Genomic DNA, 20429 nt, shown 5'->3' with positions numbered 1-20429 from the left:
CCCGTGAGCGTATCTGCAGCTGAACCTAACCTCATGTGTGTTCCATCAGAGAAGATTAAATTTGGATTCCCACCAACACCATCCAGCTTGAAATGCCCAGGTGTATTTTGGAACTGAACGAAGAAAGTGAATCCTTTTACATTTCAGTTTTTCATTTGTGAAATGGGAATAATCATGGTGACTGATTTCGTAGGTGATTTGAGGACTTAATTCATGAAAAGCTCTTAAACAGACCTATCTGCTAGCCCTTAATCCCCTGTATCATTAACAAAATGAATGAAAGCCTTGGTTAAGGTTTCCACTGCTGTAATGAAACACCAGAACCGACGCAAATTGGGGAAGAAAGGGTTTATTCGGCTTACACTTCTGTATCCTTCTTCATCACCAAAGGAGGTCAGGACAGGAACTCAAGCAGGACAGGGACCTGGAGGCAGGAGCTCATGCAGAGACCATGGAGGGCTGCTGCTTACTGGTTTGCTCTCTATAACTTGCTCAGCCTGCTTTCTTATAGAACCCAGGACCACCAGCCCAGGGATGGCACCACTCACAATGGGCTGGGCCCTCCCCCATTGATCACTAATTGAGAAAACACTCTGTAGGCTGGCCCACAGCCCAGTCTTACAGAGGCATTTTCTCAACTGGGGTTCCCTCCTCTCAGATGAGTATAGTTTGTGACAAGTTGACATAAATCTAGCCAGCACAGTGAATGAATGAATGAGTGAGTGAATGAGTGAGTACAAACTGAGTCTTTGCAAATGTGTTGTAAGTAAAGTGTTTGCATGTAGATTTGATTATTGAAATACCACAGAAGTGAGCACACATCAATTTCTTTTTAATATAACATTTAAAATTAGTTATTTGATAATTTCATACAAGATTGTACATTGATCCCCACTCCTTCCTCCACCTCCTCATGAATCCACCTCCTGCCCGCTACTTCAATTTCATGTCCTTTTGTTTTAATAACCCACTGAGTCCAGTCTGTGTTATCCATACGCTCAGGAACGTGGAACCATAACTACTGCCCAGCTGACCTTCTATGGGGCGGGGTCAGCCTACGGGGCCACCCTTAAGGAAACAGACTCTCCTTGCAGTCATCAGTTGTCACAGCCCCTCAGCTGGGGGGCAGGAGGCTCGTGAGCCCGTCTCCCTCCTCGCTAGAATGTGCAGACAGCCACAGCTGCTGGGAATTCAAGACTACAGTGTCTGTCATGTCCAGAAGTATGACACACATCTGTAGTCCCAACACTTGCAGGGGGTGGGGTGGGGAGGTGGGGGTAGAGGGGTGGAGGACCATGAGTTCAAGGCCACACACCCGTAGTCCCAACACTTGGGCAGGGAGGGGATGAGGTAGAGGACCATGAGTTCAAGGGCAACCTAGGCTACCTAGGAAGATCCTAAGCAAAACAAAGCAAGCATGGCTGTTTGGGGCACCGTATATGTGTGTTTTCCACCGTGAAATGCCCTTTTATTCCCCCCAGGACTACACTTTGTTATATGAAGAGGCAAAATATTTTCAACTTCAGCCAATGTTGTTGGAGATGGAACGATGGAAACAGGACAGAGAAAGTGGCCGCTTTTCACGGCCCTGTGAGTGCCTCGTGGTGCGTGTGGCCCCGGACCTTGGAGAGAGGATCACACTCAGTGGGGACAAGTCCTTGATAGAAGAAGTATTTCCGGAGATTGGCGACGTGATGTGCAACTCTGTCAACGCAGGCTGGAATCACGACTCAACGCACGTCATCAGGTTTCCACTCAACGGCTACTGTCACCTCAACTCAGTCCAGGTATGTCAACCTCTGCCGCATGGCACCGATGCCGTTCTCCATGCTGTCGCCTAAGCTCGGTTCGTCCAGGGAGTGGAGGAACTGTCGTGTGCAATGCTTCCATTGGGTAGGTGGTTTCTCAGCTTCCACAGCATCCATCCCATAAATCCACAAGTCGTTGTTGAGCACCTACTGTGTGCTCAAGACTCTGTATACCTACTATGAGTACAGGTGACAGAGAAGAAAACAAGACAGCAGTTCTGTGTTCATGGAGTTTGTCTCAGAAGTGGGGTGGGGGCAGACATGAACCAACGTAAATGCTGCCCAAATAGTGGTAAGAGGACATCTGAGGCACAGTGTTGGTGTTAGTGTTTGTCTCTGTAACACATCCCTGAGAGAAACAACCTCAGGATTGATTGTGGCTCCTGGTCTCGGGGGGATCACTTGGCTCCACTGTTTCCTGGGCTGTGGTGAGGTAGAACATCATGACTGGCAGGTGCGGCAGAGCAAATGGCTCACCTTATGGTGGCCAGAAAAAAAAAAAAGAGGACAACAAAGAGGAAGTGGCCCAGGCGAGATGTACCTCTCAGAAGTACACCCTCAAGGGAGCTACTTTCTGCACCCAGGCCCCACAGCCATTCATCAGGAAGTCCTCAGGGAATCACGGAGTCTACTCAGTTAGTGTCATCGATGGCCGAGTCCACCAGCTGGAGGACAGGCTTTCTATGCCCAAGCCTCGTGGGGTGCACTGCATACCCAGCCCCTAGGGGTCTTCAGGAGGAACGATCAAGCTGTAAAGAGCCCACAGTGGCAGTGCCCTCAGCATGTTGAGTGCTCTCAGGAACGCCACTTGAAGAAAAGAAATCAGAGGGAGGGAGTCTGTGCCAGTGCACGAGGTCGGGGATGATGGAGACAGTCCTGGGGAGCCTGAGAGAGAGTGGTCAGCACTCGGGCTTTTCCTGACTGGTGGGAATTTTTGGGAGAAGGGTTGGTGTGTTTGGCGTTAGGTTCATTTGCCCGTGTGAGACCAAGTGGAAGGAAGTGGAGGATTTTGAACAGAAGAGGAAGCTGCTGTAACTTTGTTCTAAAATAAATACTCCAGGGTCCAAGAATATAGATCAGTTGATAGAGGGCTTACCCAGCATGCATTGGGCACTGGTGCATACCTATAATTCTAGCACTTTGGAGGTAGAGGCAAGAGGATCAGAAACTCAAGGTCAGGGCTGGAGAAATGGCTCAGTGGTTAGGACCCCCTGGGTTCAGTACCAGCATCCACATTGGTTGGCTCACAACCGCCTGCAACTCCGGCTCTGGGGCTCTTCTCTCCTGGCCTCCTCACACAACTGTATACACATGATGCACAATCTGACAAGCAGACATGCAAATACAAATAAATAAAAATAAATAAAATGAAATAAAGAAATTCAAGGTCATCTTCAGCAAATTAGCAAGTCCAAGGCCAGCTTTGTCTACAGGAGACCTTGTCTTTAAAAAAAAAAAACTGAACAGTGGATGATAACGGAAATGAGGAGCAGGTTACAGAGCAGATGGTCTCTGTCTGAGTGTCTTAACTGCTGCTCTCACAAGCTTTTCTGACTGTGGCTGGGGGTTCTCAGAAGCTCAACAGGTTTTGACAGAACTGGAGTGGAACTGTCCTGTTCTGAGGTGGAAACATCTTTGGGAGAAGAAAACACTGGGGTGGGACTGGGGATTTGGTTTAGAGCATGTGAGGTGCTGTGTGCTCAGATGCTGGTAGGTGCTGTTTGATCTTACCTCAGTGTGCTGAACACCTGTTCTGCCCTCCCCTGGGCTGTGGCCAGTGGGTCACTGTCCTCTGACAACAGCTCTAGCAGGCAAGCTCTGCTAGTGTGCCTGCCTTGCTGTGAGAAGGCAGAGGCACGCCTGAGTTCCCCCAGAGCCCTGCCGCACTGAACTCTGTGAGAAGGCAGAGGCTGAAAGGACCCCTAGCCCTTTTCAATTGAGGTATTGGAACTGGCTCATGACTTTGTTCACTACTTAGACGTAGGTCAGTGGCAAAGTGCTTACCTAGCAAATGCAACCCCATCCATGTTCCATCTCCAGCGCTCTCCAAGAGTTCAAAGGCTAAAAACACTCACAGGATCATGCTGCCTCAGGGAAATTGTTACACACTGTTTATAAGTGTTCAAATGTGTGAGCAGTTGTCCCAGAGCAGAACAGCAGGAAACTCAGAAAAATGAACCCTGCCAGCACCAAGAGGCACCCATTCTCACTAGGGTTCAAGAGGGCAACAGCTGCATTCTCACCTTTGTGGATAGCACCCCCTAAAGGTGTGAGGTGGTCATACAAGGCTACACACACACACACACACACACACACACACACACACACACACACACACACAAGGCTGTGTTGCCTCTAAATGCTTATGAAGCCTCAAAGCCTTTTTCCTCCCACACAGCCTGTGAGTTAGCTCAGCTGGTAGAGGTGGGACTGGGTGTTTAACCAGTCTATCTATGAGTTAGCTCAGCTGGTAGAGGTGGGACTGGGTGCTTAATGTGCCAGGTGCCCATAGAGCCTACCACAGCATCCAAAGCCAGAGTAAGAAGGTCTCAGCCTTGGCCAGTGAGCACCTTCCGTATGCCTGATGCATTGACCAAATCAGCTGTGGAAATTTCACCTGTATCACCTCCATCACTCACATGGCCCCAACCCATTCTTGCTTCCCACTCCACCTATCACCAAGAGGTAGACACCTGTCTGTCAGTACGTAGAGACTTAGGGACAGGGCATCAGATACCTGTAGATTCACTCAAGTCATGTAAACATTCCTTAAAGGTTTCTAAACCCAAGGAACTTTGTTATGGACTTGGTGTTTAACCAGCCTGTGCCTTAGCTCAGCTGGTAGAGGTGGGACTGGGTGCTTAACCAGCCTATGCCTTAGCTCAGCTGGTAGAGGTGGGACTGGGTGTTTAACTAGCCTGTGCCTTAGCTCAGCTGGTAGAGGTGGGACTGGGTGCTTGACCAGCCTGTGAGTTAGCTCAGCTGGTAGAGGTGGGACTGGGTGTTTGACAAGCCTGTGAGTTAGCTCAGCTGGTAGAGGTGGGACTGGGTGTTTGACCAGCCTGTGCCTTAGCTCAGCTGGTAGAGGTGCTTGCCTTCAATCCAGATGACTTGAGTTCAGTTGCTGGGACCCATGTGGTAGAAGGAGAGAGGCAACTCTCTGTCTGTCTGTCTGTCTGTCTGTCTCTCTCTCTTTCTCTCTCATACACACACACACACACACACACACACACACACAGAATACATATGTAAATAAATAAAGGAAAACTTAGAAAAAAAGCAATGACTTCCTAAGCTGTTTACACGGCATTCACACATGCAAGCCAGCACTGGGTCATACCAGATACTTGTCATGGTGTGGTCACCTCTGGGCAGGAGGACAAGCAGTGTCCATAACACCCCTGGGGGAAATAAGCATCAGACTACAGTTTGTTGCTCTCCAATGGTTCCTCCTGCTCATATGTCCTCTCCTAATGGGGCAGAAGATCCTTTCGAAGCACACCGAGGCAGCTCTCCCTGGCAGGTTCCCTTCCTTCCTCTGCTGGAGAGTTCTGCCCAGAGAGCTGTCCTCACCACTGTCCTCACCAGAGCTTAGGGAAGGGTCCGTCACCCTGTCATTAGGCTGACGAGCACTGATGTGCACGGTGAGTTCACCTGTGGAGAGAACTGGCCACTGTTCTCGGTCTGGGCTTCGTATTTCTGGAGTACATACTCTTGTTTTTCCCGTCTCTTCTAGTACATTATTTTGCTTCTATATTCCGTATAAAAGTTGGTGATAAGAAATGATAATTAAGAAGCCAGAGGAGATGTAGTTCAGTGGCAGAGCTCTTGCCTAGCATGCACAAGACCCTGGGTTTAACCCTCAGCACTACACTTAGTTAACCAGTTAATTATAATTAGGATTGCCTTGCTTAGTTATGTTTAGGGCTTTGCTTGCTTATTTTCAGCCAGGCTGGCACTGTGTAGCCCAGGCTGGTCCCACACTCTTGATCCTCCTGCCTCTGCCTCCCAAGTGTTGAGTGTGACACCACACATGATCCACTTCATTACTGACAGTTTGAGAGTTATTTAGCAGCATTTCACTCCACACACAAAAATAAATAAATAAATTTTTAAAAAGGTTGAAGCGAGCTTATTTTTAAAGTTATGGTTTATGGTGTCCCTTTCCTTTAGAGATGTATGGGATTTGGTTCTATCCAGTGAACTATCTGTTGGATTGCCAACGAAACAGAGTGCTCTCAATTAGCATCCTCTCTCCCTGTCTCAGAGTCACAGGGGTGGCTTCCTGTGTCGAAGTGCCCAACATAGCAAATGCAAGGATCTGGCTAGCATTTGACTTCGGAATTCAGCAACATTTAATTAAACAACATTTAGGCTACACCAGACCTTTCCAGTGTCTTCTTGCTTGTTTGTGGCAAGAGGTCAAAGCCAGGGCCTTGTACATGCTAGCCGATAACTCTACAACCGAGTGGCAGCCCCAGCTCGAGCTAAGCTTAATTTGGGGTATGCTTTCTAATGGAAACTCTTCCTTCCACTCTTGAATGTACGTGACTTGAGCGTTGGAACACATCTTTGGTGGGTTCATGTGGCCAATGGACTCGCCCCGCCCCTAAATAAACACCTGCCTTGTGTTTTCGCAGGTCCTCGAGCGGTTGCAGCAAAGAGGATTTGAAATTGTGGGTTCCTGTGGGGGAGGAGTGGACTCGTCCCAGTTCAGTGAATATGTCCTCCGACGGGAACTGAGGCGGACACCCCGAGTACCCTCGGTCATCCGGATAAAACAGGAGCCACTGGACTAAACGGACATATTTCTTATGCAAAAAGAAAACACACACAACCAATAACAATATGCGAAAAGGAACATTTGTGTGCAGCTGGGACAGTAAACCAAGCTCTGAACCTAAAATTGAATAAAAGACATTTATATCCACTAGAAATCACACCTGTATTCATATGGGAACAATTGGAATCATGATATCCTCAAGATGTAAAAAAAATATATATAAATATATAAATATATATGTCAAAAGGTAGGAAATGCAAAAAGAGAGAGCGAGCTAGGGTGGATGCTGTGAAGGCCAGAGTGTCCTGGCCTCTGAGGTCTCTGTCCAGTACATAAGCCATGAGCAGGGAGGGCAGTCTCCTAATACTGTCCATTGCCAGCAGCCATCCATTGTTTCTTTTTCCTTTATCTTTCTTCCTTTTTTCTTTTTTTTTTTTTTTTTAACAAACAAAACACCTCGGCTGGTGTTTTCTTTGCAAGCGGAGATTTCATGTCTCATCAGGTAGGGACCAGGAGGGAATTCAGAGGACCGCTCAAGAGCACACTGCATCGGATGTATGTAGACAGGCCATTCGAACTGTAGTTTGTACAGGAGTGACCTTTCCTTTGTTTTTCCGCTGACCGTTGACCGTTTGACAGAGGGGCCAGAGCTATTTCTTGCTAGAGATCTCCAGTTTCAGTCTGCTGCTTTCCTACAATTTTTTCAGATTTTATAATGTATTAAATACAATAAACGCTGTTTAAAAAAATTGGTTCTGTGTAGAACACACGTGTTGGGATAAGGATGAATTAAAATGAAAGTTTTCCTTTTTTTTTCTCTTTCTGTGTTGAGCGCCAGCTTTAAAGGCAAAGCCCAGGAAAAGATAAGGATGTGGGTCTGTCCCGACAGTTCTCTCCCAACTCACAATGCTGCCTGCTGCCTGTGCTCTGTTATTCTGCCTGTTGAATAAGATAAATCACTTTGTTTCTTCTTGATGAGGAGGGTGATGATGGAAACCGGGGCCTCATTCAAGCTAAGCGTGAATTCTAAAGCTGGTGCTTCCCAGGCCAGGCTCTGTGCCCCTCCCCACAGTCCTCCCTCCCCACAGCCCTCCTCCCCTACAGTCCTCCCTCCCTACACCTCTCCTTACACACCCTCCCTCTCTACAACCCTCCCTACCTACACCTCTCTTTATACAGTCCTCCCTCCCTACAGTCCTCCCTCCCTACAGTCCTCCCTCCCTACGGTCCTCCCTCCCTACGGTCCTCCCTCCCCACAGCCCTCCCTCCCTACACCTCTCCCTACATGATTCTCCCTCCCTACAGCCTTCCCTGAGTCTCATGTAGCCCATGCAGGGCTCAGAATCACTGACTCCCCATCAAGGTCCTGACTTCTATCCTCTTGCCTTCCCCTCGCACTCTGGGATTCCAGGGTCGCACACCATCCCTGGAGGACTCTCTTCCCTCCCACTATGGGATTCCAGGGTCGCACACCTTGCCTGGAGGACTCTCTTCCCCCCCACTCTGGGATTCCAGGGTCGCACACCACCATGCCTGGAGGACTCTCTTCCCCCCCCCCACTCTGGGATTCCAGGGTCGCACACCTTGCTTGGAGGACTCTCTTCCCCTCCCACTCTGGGATTCCAGGGTCGCACACCTTGCCTGGACTCCAGTCTTTATTCCTTCAGACTTTTCAGTGACACTCAGATTATCTTGCTGCAGAAGGAACCAGACCAATATTATGTGGCTTAACACATGTTCCAGCTTGTGTTTCTGGGATCCTCAAGTGCACACTGGCCTTGGCTGGTCTGCTCCTGTTCTATGATGCCATCCAGGGGACAGCAGGGCTGTGATGTCCACAGCAGCTTACCCAGGTGGCTGCCAATCACATGGCTGTCAGCGTCCCTGTGGCTAAGATCCCTTCAGCAAGGTGCCACTGTAAGTGCTCTGAGAGGCCACCAGTAGAAAGTGCAGTCCTGTGAGAGGCCACACCCCAGCCTGTGCTGTGGCTCTGTTCTGTTTTCTGAACAGACATAACCAGTTCAGATGGAGGAGAAGTTCATAAAATGCACCTGACCAGGACAATAACAACAAATTTGTGGCCAACTTAAATCCATTATAGTATCAGCCCGAAGATCTTTGAAGAGATGGTATAACTCTTTACAACTAATAAGGGAAATGTTGGTGCCAAAACAATCTCTTTCTTACCAGTCAGAAAGGTATGAAACCTGAGGTGTCCATCTTACTTTAGAACTAAGTCCTCAGCTCTGTCAGGGCCCTGGTGACTCGGGTCCCTCTTTCCCCATGCCTTTCTTCCATCCTTCCAGACACCCCCCAAACCACCCGGCATGCTGCTGAGATTGGCAGGTAAGGTGCAATGTGTGTGTGGTGCAGCGATGCTCCTGTGGTGAAGGGCTAGTTCCATCCTGAACTTACCTTCCTGTTTTAAATTAAAAGTCTGTGCCTGAGGACACCAGTAATGAAAATATCATTGCTGCTGGAACTGAAAGTAAGCCGTTAATGTCTGCTGCCCGTCTCTGAAACACAGAGGCAGCCCGAACGCTTCATTTCTTTAGTGACTGCCAGCCAGGCTGGCTGCACATCCTGCCATAATGTCCCCTTCTAGGAGACGAATAAAGCACAGAATTCGGTGCAGACAGCCAGGGCTGTCCATGCCAGTCCCTGTGTTACCCCTATCCACCAAAAGAAGAAATTTGCCACGGTTTTTACTAGCAATCGGCTTTCATTAGACAAGATATCCCTGTCACAGTACAGCGAGGACCCTACTCTGGGATTCCACCGGTTACAATCAAGTTCACATTTAGTGCTGGGGAGATGGCTCAGTCAGGAAAGTGTGCCCTGCAAACATGAGGGTGGCTTTGAGCCCCAGAACCCATACAAAAAGCTAGCCTCGGCGACAGCGCGCGCTGGTGAGGTGGGAAGTGGAGACAGGTGGCTCCCTCAGCTTGCCGGCCAGTGAGTCGAGTCTACGCAGCGAAGTTCCAGGCTATGGTGCAGCTCTCAAACCAAAGGTGCCTGAGAAATGACACCCCACACGTGGACACGAGAGCTGATCTTTACCCAGCACCCCCTTAGTGCTGTCCCCCAAAAGTATGCATATCCCACAGAATTGTGTGCCCCGACTGCAACATTTTGATCAGCTCAGTGGAACAAAGATTCCTTTTGTAGAAATCTCCATGTTCAGACACTAAAGGAAACAGTGCGTCAATCAAAAGGCAAGTGGGCCACAGCCTCGACTTCTCACTACCTTTCACTGTCCAATAGACAGTTCATATATAGTTCGTATGCAAATATGACCAGCTGTGCTTATAGCAACCTGGACAGCTGTGCTCCTTCCCTCTGAGGATCTGATCAAGGATTGCACATGATAGTTATCCATAACATCTCTTCAGAGTCCTTCTGGGAAGTTTTCCTTTGAGAGGAGGGTGCCCCCATCTGGACTCATCGACAGAGTCCAGCTCCCTTGTTTTGTAACACAGCACAAAGGCCTAACTGGCCCCTTGTTGGTAGAGTCACAGGAGGTGATTTTCTGTTTCTGCAGGAACACTGTGTAACTCATGTTGGGCCCTTACTGCCTCACTTCATGAGAGTTGCCTTGGTCCCTGTTAATGATGACAATTTGTTGTTGTTGTTGTTCTTGTTATAGTTTGAGACAAGGCCTCACTATGTAGCCCTTGCTGACCTGGAATACACTACGTAGCGCCTGCCTCTGGCTCTTGAGTACTGGGAATAAAGACATGTGCCACCATGGCTGGCCAGTTTTTCATCTTTTACATAAAGTGACTTCCACCAAATGCAAAACTTGATTTTTCTCCTTTTAATTGTTAATTAATCCATAGGGTGATAATATAAGACTCCTTTTCTTCCACATACATATCTGATGGTTTTACCATTCATTGGCAGTGTTTTCCTCAATTTTTACCTTGTTGGTTACAATATAAAAATCTTAAAAGTGTTCTTCTTTGAATGGCTAAACTATTCATTCTTGAAATAACTTTTTTTTTTAAAGAAAAATACATTTGTTTAGCCTGGAGCAGACAAGCCACAATCTCTGACCTGCTCTTTCTTAAGAAATACTTTGGAAAAACAGAGCAAGCCTAAACCGGTTTCCAAATCGTGGGTGAGTTTCCACATAGGAATAAGAGCCATGCCCTGAGCAGGCACTGTATACCAGGAATGTGCTGAGCCCTTTAACTCCAGTGGTTCATTTCAACTTCATGAGCACACAGGTGTTACATTGTTCCTCAAGTAACTAAGATGCTGAGAAATCAAGTAAGCAGCAAGTGGAAGTTAATGTTCCCTTAAGCTTTTACAGGAAGGTGGAAATTACCACACTATTGAGAGAAAATGAGTCTCAAGTTATAACAGCAAAGAAGTACAAACGGATTCTTTAAAAAAAAAATTACTATGTGTATTTATTTGTATGTAGTTGTGCCACGCTGTGTGGAGGTTGGTGGAGAAATTGTGGGGGCCAGTTCTTGCCTTTCACCATGGGGTCCTGGCGATTGAGCAGGACCTGGGTTGTCAGACTTGGTGGCAAGTACCTTTGTCTGTTGATCCGACTCTCTGATCTCAAAGTAGATTCCTTAGGAGTCACTGTGAGTGTGTGTGAGTGTGTGTGTGTGTGTGTATGTGTGTGTGTGTGTGTGTGTGTGTGTGCGCACGCGCATGTGTGGAGGTGCTCTGAAAGGCCCAAGAGTCCTTGAAGCTGGAGTTAGAAGCAGTTGTAAACCACACAACACAGGTGTTAGAAACCAAACTCTACTTTTTTGCAAGAGCAGAAAGCACCCTTCACCACCGACCCATCTCTCCAGGCCCTGAAGTAGATTATCAATACATCCACTCCTTAGATTGGAAATGAGTTCCTAGAGACAAATACTTCAAGCATCCCACTGGTCCCTTGGTTTAGTCAGACTTTGATGACTATGACATGGTTACCCTGGGTTACTGTGGTGTGATGAGCAGGGTTCTCTCATCCAATGGCAGAATGAGGCTATTTACATATCTAACCACAGTCCAAAGCACACTGAGATATGCATAATTTCTTTTTTACAAACCATGGACTAGAAGAGTGCCAAATTATCAGGGGTCATATCTAGGAGAAAAAAATCAGAGAAAACATCCTCAGGGAAATGGCATTCAGGAAGTGTATGCTGGTAGGATTTGCCAAGGGCGTAGAGGAGAGCTGTCTCTGAGCTTGGGATAAAACACTGTGGGGTACAGCTCGGCTGTACTGCAGACAAAATACATATGCTAGAAAAGATAAGTCCAATCCACTGGGAGAGGTGGAGTTGAACTTGAGCCCAAACCCCACCTGCTGGAGAGTCCCTGAAGGTGTCTCTACAGATATTACTCTAGGGGCTCCACAGGCCTAATTGGCTAGAAAGTCTGTTGATGGGAAGGACATTTAGGTGGCTGCCTTCTCCATCCATTCTCCTAGAATCTACAAAATGGACTAAGAGCTGGCAACTATTAAGATATAGGAGAAAAGAAATAATTACCTTGAACGTCAGGACAACACTCAGATGCCTGCAGGGGCCAGGCAAACCACAGCAACTATTAAACCTGCAGCATGTACCCTCATTCGGAGAGTCAGAACCTCCCCAACTCCAGGAAGCCATGGCTATAGGAAAACTGGGGGTGCACTTCAAACTGCCTTTCTGTAAAACCTAGAAATCAGGGCTGGAGAGACTGCTCAGTAGTTAAGAGCACTGACTGCTCGTGCAGAAGACCCAAGTTTGATTCCCAGCACTCACACGATGGCTCACAACAGTCTGGAACTCCAGTTCCAGGGGACCTGACACCCTCTTCTGGCCTCCATGGGAACTGCACACACATGGTACACAGACACACATGCAGGCAAAACACCCATAATTTATAAAATAAAAATAATATTAAAATCCCCAAAAATACTTTGTAAAACCAAGAAATCTATTTTGTGTGAAAATTTCTCCTTTAAAATATACGGGCCAAGCAAGACATCTGCAGACTACCAGTTTGTAATTCAGAGTTATGAAATAAAAAAAAAATTTAGACATTCCATAAAAATTCCATTTCAGTGAAACTGCATGGTGATAGCATAAGAACTAACTTGTCTAAAGGCATAAGTTTCATAAAAAGATGAAAATTTGATGCTAACTTTTTATCATGCCGCATAATCATAAAGATCTGAATCCTGTCCCTACTATGACAGCAATAATAATCTGCCACCCCACTAGATGTTGTGTGCCATGAAAGGCCTGTCTAGGGGTCTGCACGTTTGTGCTCCTTCAGTCTTCCTAGGAATCCCATGAACTTTAGCCTTATTATTTCAATTTTATACATGAGAACATTAGTATGCAAAAAATTGCCAGAGTCCACAAGAAACTTGGAACAATACTTAAACATACTCCACATACAGACACACACACACACACACACACACACACACACACACACACACACACACACACACACACCTTTTGAGTAGCACCCTGGGCTTAACTTTGGTTTCCCGAATTGTGCAGAGGTGATTTTTCTCCTTTGCTGGCAATTCTGGTGTATGCCGCGGTATGATACTAGACAAAAATGTCTGAATAAGAATTACATCCTTCACCAATAAATGTGAACCTGGAATGAAAACTTGGAAAAGACTTGGCATGGACTTTGTCAAGCAGCTATCTTTGGTGGTTTACAAAAGGTATATGGGTGTTCCAAAGGGATATGTCTAAGACATGGAGAGTTCTAGGTTCCAGCCGGGCACCACTAGCACTCCAGCTCATGGGTTCCTGAATCCCAGCCTCAAAGCAGCCAGAGATTCTCTTAACCACCAAGCATGGTGATGCTTGGATCAGGCAAGTGTAGGTGGAACTGGAGAGCAGCACTGTGCTGGAGTGGTAGCCATTCCAGCTTTGATCTGGAAGTACTACCCCCATTGCGGCTTCTGTCACGCCTACAAGGCAGGGCCGAGAAGGACCCCTGAAGACCCGAGATCCAGATGTGCCGGCTCTCTTGGTTCCTGAATCCTGGACGCTGGAGGTAGACTGAGCAAAGTTCTCCAGAGAACACCGCTGGACTGTGCTTCACCTTTCCCAGACCCTGTTACCTATCCCTTCACTTGTAAGTTACCCCACAAAATAAACCTCCCTTTTAACCACGTGGAGTTACCTTAATACAACAACCAATATTGTGCCCCTTTAGAGTATGGAGAGTCTGTGAGGATCTTCTTGGGTACTTTTGTGATGTGCCTTTTTCCTGACAATACTTGGTGCCCTGGCTTTTTGTGGCTGTAACAAAGTACCTGAAACAATCCGCTGTAAGGAAGTACCTGAGACAAGTAAAAGAAACGACTTACTTTGTGTCACAGTTGAGAGATGTTAGCTCATAGCGCTTGGCCCTGCTGCTTTGGACATCATAGAGGGAGCTCATGATCTGACAGCAGCCAAGAAGCAAAAACAAATAAGAGACTGTGTCCCAACATCTCAGTCAAGTGTATTCCTCCAGTGACCGAGCTTCTTCCTACCAGGCTCCAACTCTTAAATTCCCCCACCATCTCTCAACAGTCCACAGACTGGTGACTGGTCAGCAGCACACGGCCTTCGGGGAACACTCAAGTCAGCTGGTCTCTTTCATTCTTTTGAAGGCCATATTGAATTGAGTGTTTCCAAGGGGGTTTTGGTAGGGGGGCATGATTTGGGGAGTACTCAACCAAAATTTAACCCAAGAGCCTTCATCTTTTCCAAACTAGAAAGATAGCAGAGTGATCATGAGGTGATAGCTGCAATGCAGAATTATTGCACCTGCTTGGAAAACAGCATAGAAAGGACTCCCAAATGCCTCTACCACCTGACAGTAGGTAAGCAGGGATCCGCCTAGCGCCAGCTATTTGGGTTTCTTTGAAACTTACATATTACATCAAACTTTTAGAGTTTGCAGGGGTATAGAAATCTATAATCCTAAACTTTTACCACAGACTCCTTTGCTGTGCTTTCATGCACATTGGAATGAGAGTGCTCCACCCCCTCATCTCACACAGGTCCACCTTCACTCTGTCTCAGCCTCTCCATTCCCCGTAACTCTGAGCATGATTCACACAGCAATTTGTCATGATTCCCAATACACTTGTCAGGAGAAAGAACACAGTGTGAGGCACTAAATCACACTGTTGACTAATAGAACTGAAAAGGCTAGAGAAAAACCGAAGTACATTCTGTTGTAAACCTGGGAACACAACAGGGAAAGCAGGTCCTAGAAGCCAAAGATCAAATCCTTGTCACGGAAGAATTGAAATAGTTGGATGAGAATTAAGACCAGTAGGGACAGTTGACTCCATCGAGTGTGAAGAGGAATTAAAGGTCTGAAACTTGGCCAACACAGCAAGAGTCATTATTAGTCAGCAGTGATGAGTAGCTACTTAGAGAAAATGGTAGGATGCAGTGGATCAGGAATGTATATTACATAAAAATGTAGTATTTTTTAACTATTGCTGATTTTTATTAAAAAATGTTTCAATATTTAAGATAGTGTTCTGGCTTGGCATGGTGGTACACACCTTTAATTTCAGCACTCCTGAGGCAGAGACTGTCAGATCTCTATGAATTTGAGTCCAGCTTGGTGTACATAGTGATACCCATCACATACAGAAAAACAAAGACATTGTTCTGTAAGTCATATCCTCAACTGTTTGGCCTCTTTAGGATGTACATACAGAGAATTTGAAATTTTAAGTTAGCTGCATATTCATGAAAACAACTCAGTTATGGCTTTTACTTTAAGCAGAGTACACGTGATCTATAACAGAATGTTGACCTGCATAACTTTTCTCTACTGCCATTATAATGTCAAAATCAGGGTGATTTTCTCATAGTTCTAGGTGGGAGGGAAAACACTGAAAACATACATACACACACATGCATATGTGTACACACAGGAGCTCATGCACACATACACACATGCATACCACAGGTACACACACATACACACACACCCTGAATCCTCCCAGGAGCCATCTGCCTCTGTCCAGAGTGTAATAAATCAATCAATCTCTACAACCCAGCAAAGCAGCAAGGGTGAGATTTCCTCAGCCCATGTAGACCAACATGAGAACGAGGCCACAGGCTCACTCACTTCTCAAACTCTTACTCCAGTGTGAATGTCTTTTCTTGATCTCAAAGCCTATCCCCCTCTCCCTCCCTGGGTGATCTCCTGCATCTATGACCTCCCATCTCTTGTACTTTGGCCAAACTGTCCCCAGAGCTTCAGGCATGGTACCCATCCTGACGATACAGAGATGAGATTTATGCAGCCTCGACATTCAACTTTGTGGCAGGCAAGAGGATAAAGCATGCAATTGCACCACTGCAATCTCTTGTGTCATTAGCAACGGCACATGTAGAGTTTGCCAAGCATTTCCATGAAGTACCCAGAACTCCCAGTCTTCCCTGGCTGCTCTCAGATCTCTAGTCTCAGTTCATAGCACCCTCCTTCCACATTGGGGGTCATTTCCTGCACTTGGTTCAGTCACCAGCTGTGGTGGTCTGAGTGAGAATGACCCCTATTGGCTCATAGGTTTGACACTTGGCCCCTAGTTGGTGGAAGTATTTGGGAAAAATTAGGAGGTGTGGGCTTGTTGGAGAAGGTACGTCACTTGGGCTTCTCTTTTCCATCTCTCTCTGCCTCCACCTTGCGGATAAGCTCTAAGCTCCTAACAGCACCATGCCTGCTTTTGTGCTCCCCACCACGACTGTCATGGGGTCACACTCTGACACTGAAAGCAAGCCCCTGATTAAATGTTTTCTGTTCTAAGGTGTCTTGGTTATGCTGTCCCTGCATAGCAATTGTAGCGCTAACTAGGGCACCAGCTCCTAAAGAAAGCGTCTGCTAAACACCTCTCCAGCCTTCGCTCCTCTGTCCCTACCAGCACGTTCAATGACATCACATCCACTCCATTCTTCCTCCACAGGCCATTTCTGTGCTTTCTCCATTCGTTTGGCTGGTGAGAGGTGGAGTGCTGCCCCTAATGTCTTCCCCTGCTGTTCAGCCCAGCCACGTAGATGTCAAGTTGTTTCTCCCTGGCTTTCAGAATCGTCTCATGGCCTTAGTTATACACACCGAACCTAACTAGCTCTGCAGACCCGCCCCTTCCTCTCTGACCGCTGGTGACCGCGTCAACACTGGTGTCTCCCCCAGTGTCCCACGTGTGCCTGAGTGTTTTGGAGCACAGTTATCCTGTCATTTGCCTGATCACCTGCCAGCCATCCCTAAAGACCCCCTTTGCCTGCCACCAGATCTCCACTTCCTTTCAGCAAAATGACCCTTCAAAGCATTCTGTTGTGTTATATTTTTTCTCTCCATTACTTGAAGAGTTGTTCATACTCCTTTGTTTGTTTGTTTGTTTGTTTGTTTCAGGACAGGATTGCTCTGTGTAGTCCTGGCTGTCCTGGAACTCATCATGCAGCCCAGGCTAGTCTCAAACTGACAAAGATCCTCCTGCCTCTGCCTCCTGAGTGCCGGGATTAAAGGCGTGCGCAACTAAGCCCGGCTTAATTGCTCATACCCTTAAGCACTAAATAAGTAAGAATAAATTTGGGGCTGGAGAGAAGGCTCGGTGTTAGGGGCACTTGTTGCTTTTGCAGAGAAACTGGGATCTATCCCAGCACGCAGCTGGGAGTTTGCAGTTATCCATAGCTCTAGTTCCAGGATCTGACCCCTCTTCTGACCTCTGCAGGCACCAGGCAAAATGCTCACACACATAAAACAAAAGAAATAAATCTAAAAAAAAAACATAACAAAACTGTTAAAGTAAGAATAAACTTAAAACAAGAGGCACACAATAGGGAATCCATTTATTAGTAATAGTAAATCTTTCTTACACTTTGGGACTTTTAATTACTTTGGATTTTGCCAATTAAAGGTCAGAGAAGTTGGGGCTGGAGAGATGGCTCAGGGGGTAAGAGCACTGGCTGCCCTTCCAGAGGACCTGAGTTCAATTCCCAGCACCCACATCACAGCTCACAACTGTCTGTAACTCCAGTTCCAGGGGATCCAACACTCTCACACAGACATGCATGCAGGCAAAACACCAACGCACATTAAAAAAAAAAAAGTCAGAGAGGTCTCCCATATTTAAGTAACATGGACTAACAGACTTCCCATTCCATCTGAAATAACTAGGAACCCGGCAAAATACACCAGTTAGTGGTTTTCAAGACCTTGGATATAAGACACCGAAGGAGAGGTGCCTCAGAGGGGCAGACAGCAGATATGGTGAGCCCTCAGTTGCCGGGGCCAACTGCACCGTAGGATGTGTCCACTCATGGTGCAGAGAGAGATAAGCCAGGCAGAGAGATTCCATACAGGGCAGAGTCAAAGCTGTGACTCTAGAGAGACCCAGGCAGCTTGAGTTCACAGGACAGGTGTATTGGTTACTTCTCTCATTGCTGTGACAGTTTGAAGAGGTCTCGCATCCCAGCAGGAGGCCATGGCAGTGGGAACCACCCTTTGTGGCAGCATGAACATGAGTTGTTCACGCACATCTGGGCGGACCAGGAAGCAGAGCCGCTCACACTGACAAGATGGAGCGCACCCTGGAACTATGAGCCAAACAAACCTTCCCCGTTAGCTCTGTCTTACCAAGCATTTGGTCCCAGCAATGAGAAAAGTGCCAAAGACTGGGAAGGAGAAGTGGACCTGTTGCTGTTATGGCCTGGCCCTGTGGTTGGAGGCTTTGGCCCCGGATGCAGGATGCAGCGATCCACTGGAATGCAGGCTGTCTGACACCTGGGCTGGCTCCCTGCTCCGTTTGTTTCCTCCAGATAGGCTTCACCTCCTAAAAGGTTCTAAACCTTCCAAGGCAGCACTACGAGCTGGTGATCCAGTGCCCAGGAATATGAACCTGGGGCACGGACATCCAAACCCTAACAGCTGTGCAGTGGAAAGTGGAGAACCACACAGGAAAGGGGAGACGAAAGGATTGAACAGCATCTCTCAGGAGCCTCCAGTGAATACTGACCCAGTCAGGGAATGGCCCAAGGTTAAGCAAACAACTATGCAGAAAAATGAGGGACAGTGATACCCATATTGGTCTCGTTCCCACTGGGCTAAGTGAAAAAGTTCACAATTTGCAGTTACTGGCTAGAGGACTCAGAATGCCACAGTGGCGGGGAAAATTAACCTGGACTATACACAGCTCTGGGTTCACCTAAACAAAGCTTTATTCCAAAAGACAGTGGGAGGATATTTATAGGAATACACACACATCCAGCACCCAACGTGGTAAAATGTGCAGTAGCTGATATCTCACGGGCGGCAGCAGCAGCCTACGCCTGTAATCTCAGCACTTGGGCAGTCAAGGCAGGGGGAGCGTATGTTCAAGACCATCCATGATACACAGCATGTCTGAGGACAGCCTGGGCTATCAGTTCCTTTTCCCACTGCTGTGATCAAATAAATACCTGATGTGAAGGAACTTAAGAAAAAATACCTACTTTGTCTTACAGATCAGGGGGATCCTGCCCGTCCTGGTGAGGAGGACGCGGATGCAGGAACACAGCATAGCTGGTCAACTTGCATTTGCAGGAAGTGGAGAGAGGACAGGAAGTGGGACTGGGCTAAGTAACCCTAAACCCCACCTCCCCCCCCACCCCCCGCATCCGGGGAACAAAGTATTCCAACACATGAGCCTATCACATTTAAACTCCAGCACTTAAGATACACAGCAAGATACTGGGACAAAAGTAAATAAACAATACATGAGATAGAAATATTTAAAACTAAATAATGCAACTCCAAATGACTTCCATGTTCAAGACGAAATTAACAAGACAATTAGGAAGAATGATAGTCAAGACATTGCCACCTCGGCAGGATCATGCCCATCTATGAGGGATTGTCTAGCTTATGTTCATTAAGCTGAGAAGGCCTAAGTGTGGGCTGACCATGGACTGAGGGGTCCTGGACTTAACGAAAAGGAGCAAGCTGAGCACCAGCTGGGGAGTTAATGTCAGCATCCACCGCTGCCTCCCATGCCCTGACTCCCCAGCTGCGGTGAACTGCACCCTCAAACCTATCAGTGAGCAAGGAAAGCCTTCCTTCCTCAAGTTGCTTCTTGTCAGATATTTCATCATAGCAACAACAGAAACCAAGATGGGAAGTATTTTGAATGGGGTAAAAATACGTTATAATGGCTGAGCTTGGTGACACACACCTTTAGTCCCAGAGCTTGAGAGGTGAAGGCAGGCAGATCTCTGAGTTTGAAGTCAGCCTGGTCTGCATAGACCCTGTCTCTGTTCTTGCAGAGGACCTGGATTTGGTTTATAACACCCAAGTACTGGCTTTCAATTGTCCATAATTCCAGCTGCAAGGGAGCTAACACCCTCTTCTGGCCTCCACAGGTACCAGGCACACATGTGGTGCATGGACATACATGCAAGCACACATAAAATGAAATAGGTCTAAAAAATTAATCTAAAAATTAATGAGTGGCATTATGATAAGGCAGTATGTTTGCAAGGTTTCCAGAACCAATGTCGTCTCGATTAGGAAAAGAAGGAAGTTTTCAAATAAATGGCCCCAGCTTCTACCTTAAGAAAATAGAAACAGAGACCTGCCTGATGCCACTCAGCTCAGGCGGATGGAAGACACCCACAGCCTAGCCTGGGTTTTTAAGTCTTGGGCTGGCTGAAGCCATTCACAGGCCGGGCCAGTGCTTTGCAGCGCCGGGCGAGAGGGTGTCAGTGTCATGAGCAAATGTGTGGTGGAGAAATGGGAGAGAAAGAAGCAGAGAGGTTCATGTGCTGTGGAGAGAGGCAGACTGAACAAGTGAAGGCGGAGTAGACTGAGGTAGGGGCCTGCTTGCCACC

At 47.2% G+C, this 20429-nt stretch overlaps 1 protein-coding gene across 4 annotated transcripts in view; it reads left to right on the top strand.

Moving 5' to 3' along the window:
- Kctd1 (potassium channel tetramerization domain containing 1) overlaps nucleotides 1-7402 on the top strand; it is a 203724-nt gene extending 196322 nt beyond the window's left edge. For 3 of the 4 annotated variants that reach the window (XM_052741590.1, XM_052741591.1, XM_052741588.1), the window contains exons 4-5: nucleotides 1482-1787; nucleotides 6449-7402. In XM_052741590.1, coding sequence (XP_052597550.1) covers nucleotides 1482-1787; nucleotides 6449-6607 — 465 coding nt within the window. In that variant the 3' untranslated portion in view covers nucleotides 6608-7402. Of the gene's footprint in view, nucleotides 1-1481; nucleotides 1788-6448 lie in introns of those variants that run through there. The other variant, XM_052741589.1, reaches the window with a different exon arrangement.
- The last annotated feature ends 13027 nt before the right edge of the window (nucleotides 7403-20429 follow it).

This window comes from Peromyscus californicus, unplaced genomic scaffold, assembly GCF_007827085.1.
Source record: "Peromyscus californicus insignis strain IS unplaced genomic scaffold, ASM782708v3 Scaffold_17__1_contigs__length_78620276, whole genome shotgun sequence".
Classification (NCBI taxonomy): domain Eukaryota; kingdom Metazoa; phylum Chordata; class Mammalia; order Rodentia; family Cricetidae; genus Peromyscus; species Peromyscus californicus.
Note: the sequence above shows the minus strand (reverse complement) of the source record. Positions and strands in the feature narration are given on the sequence as shown.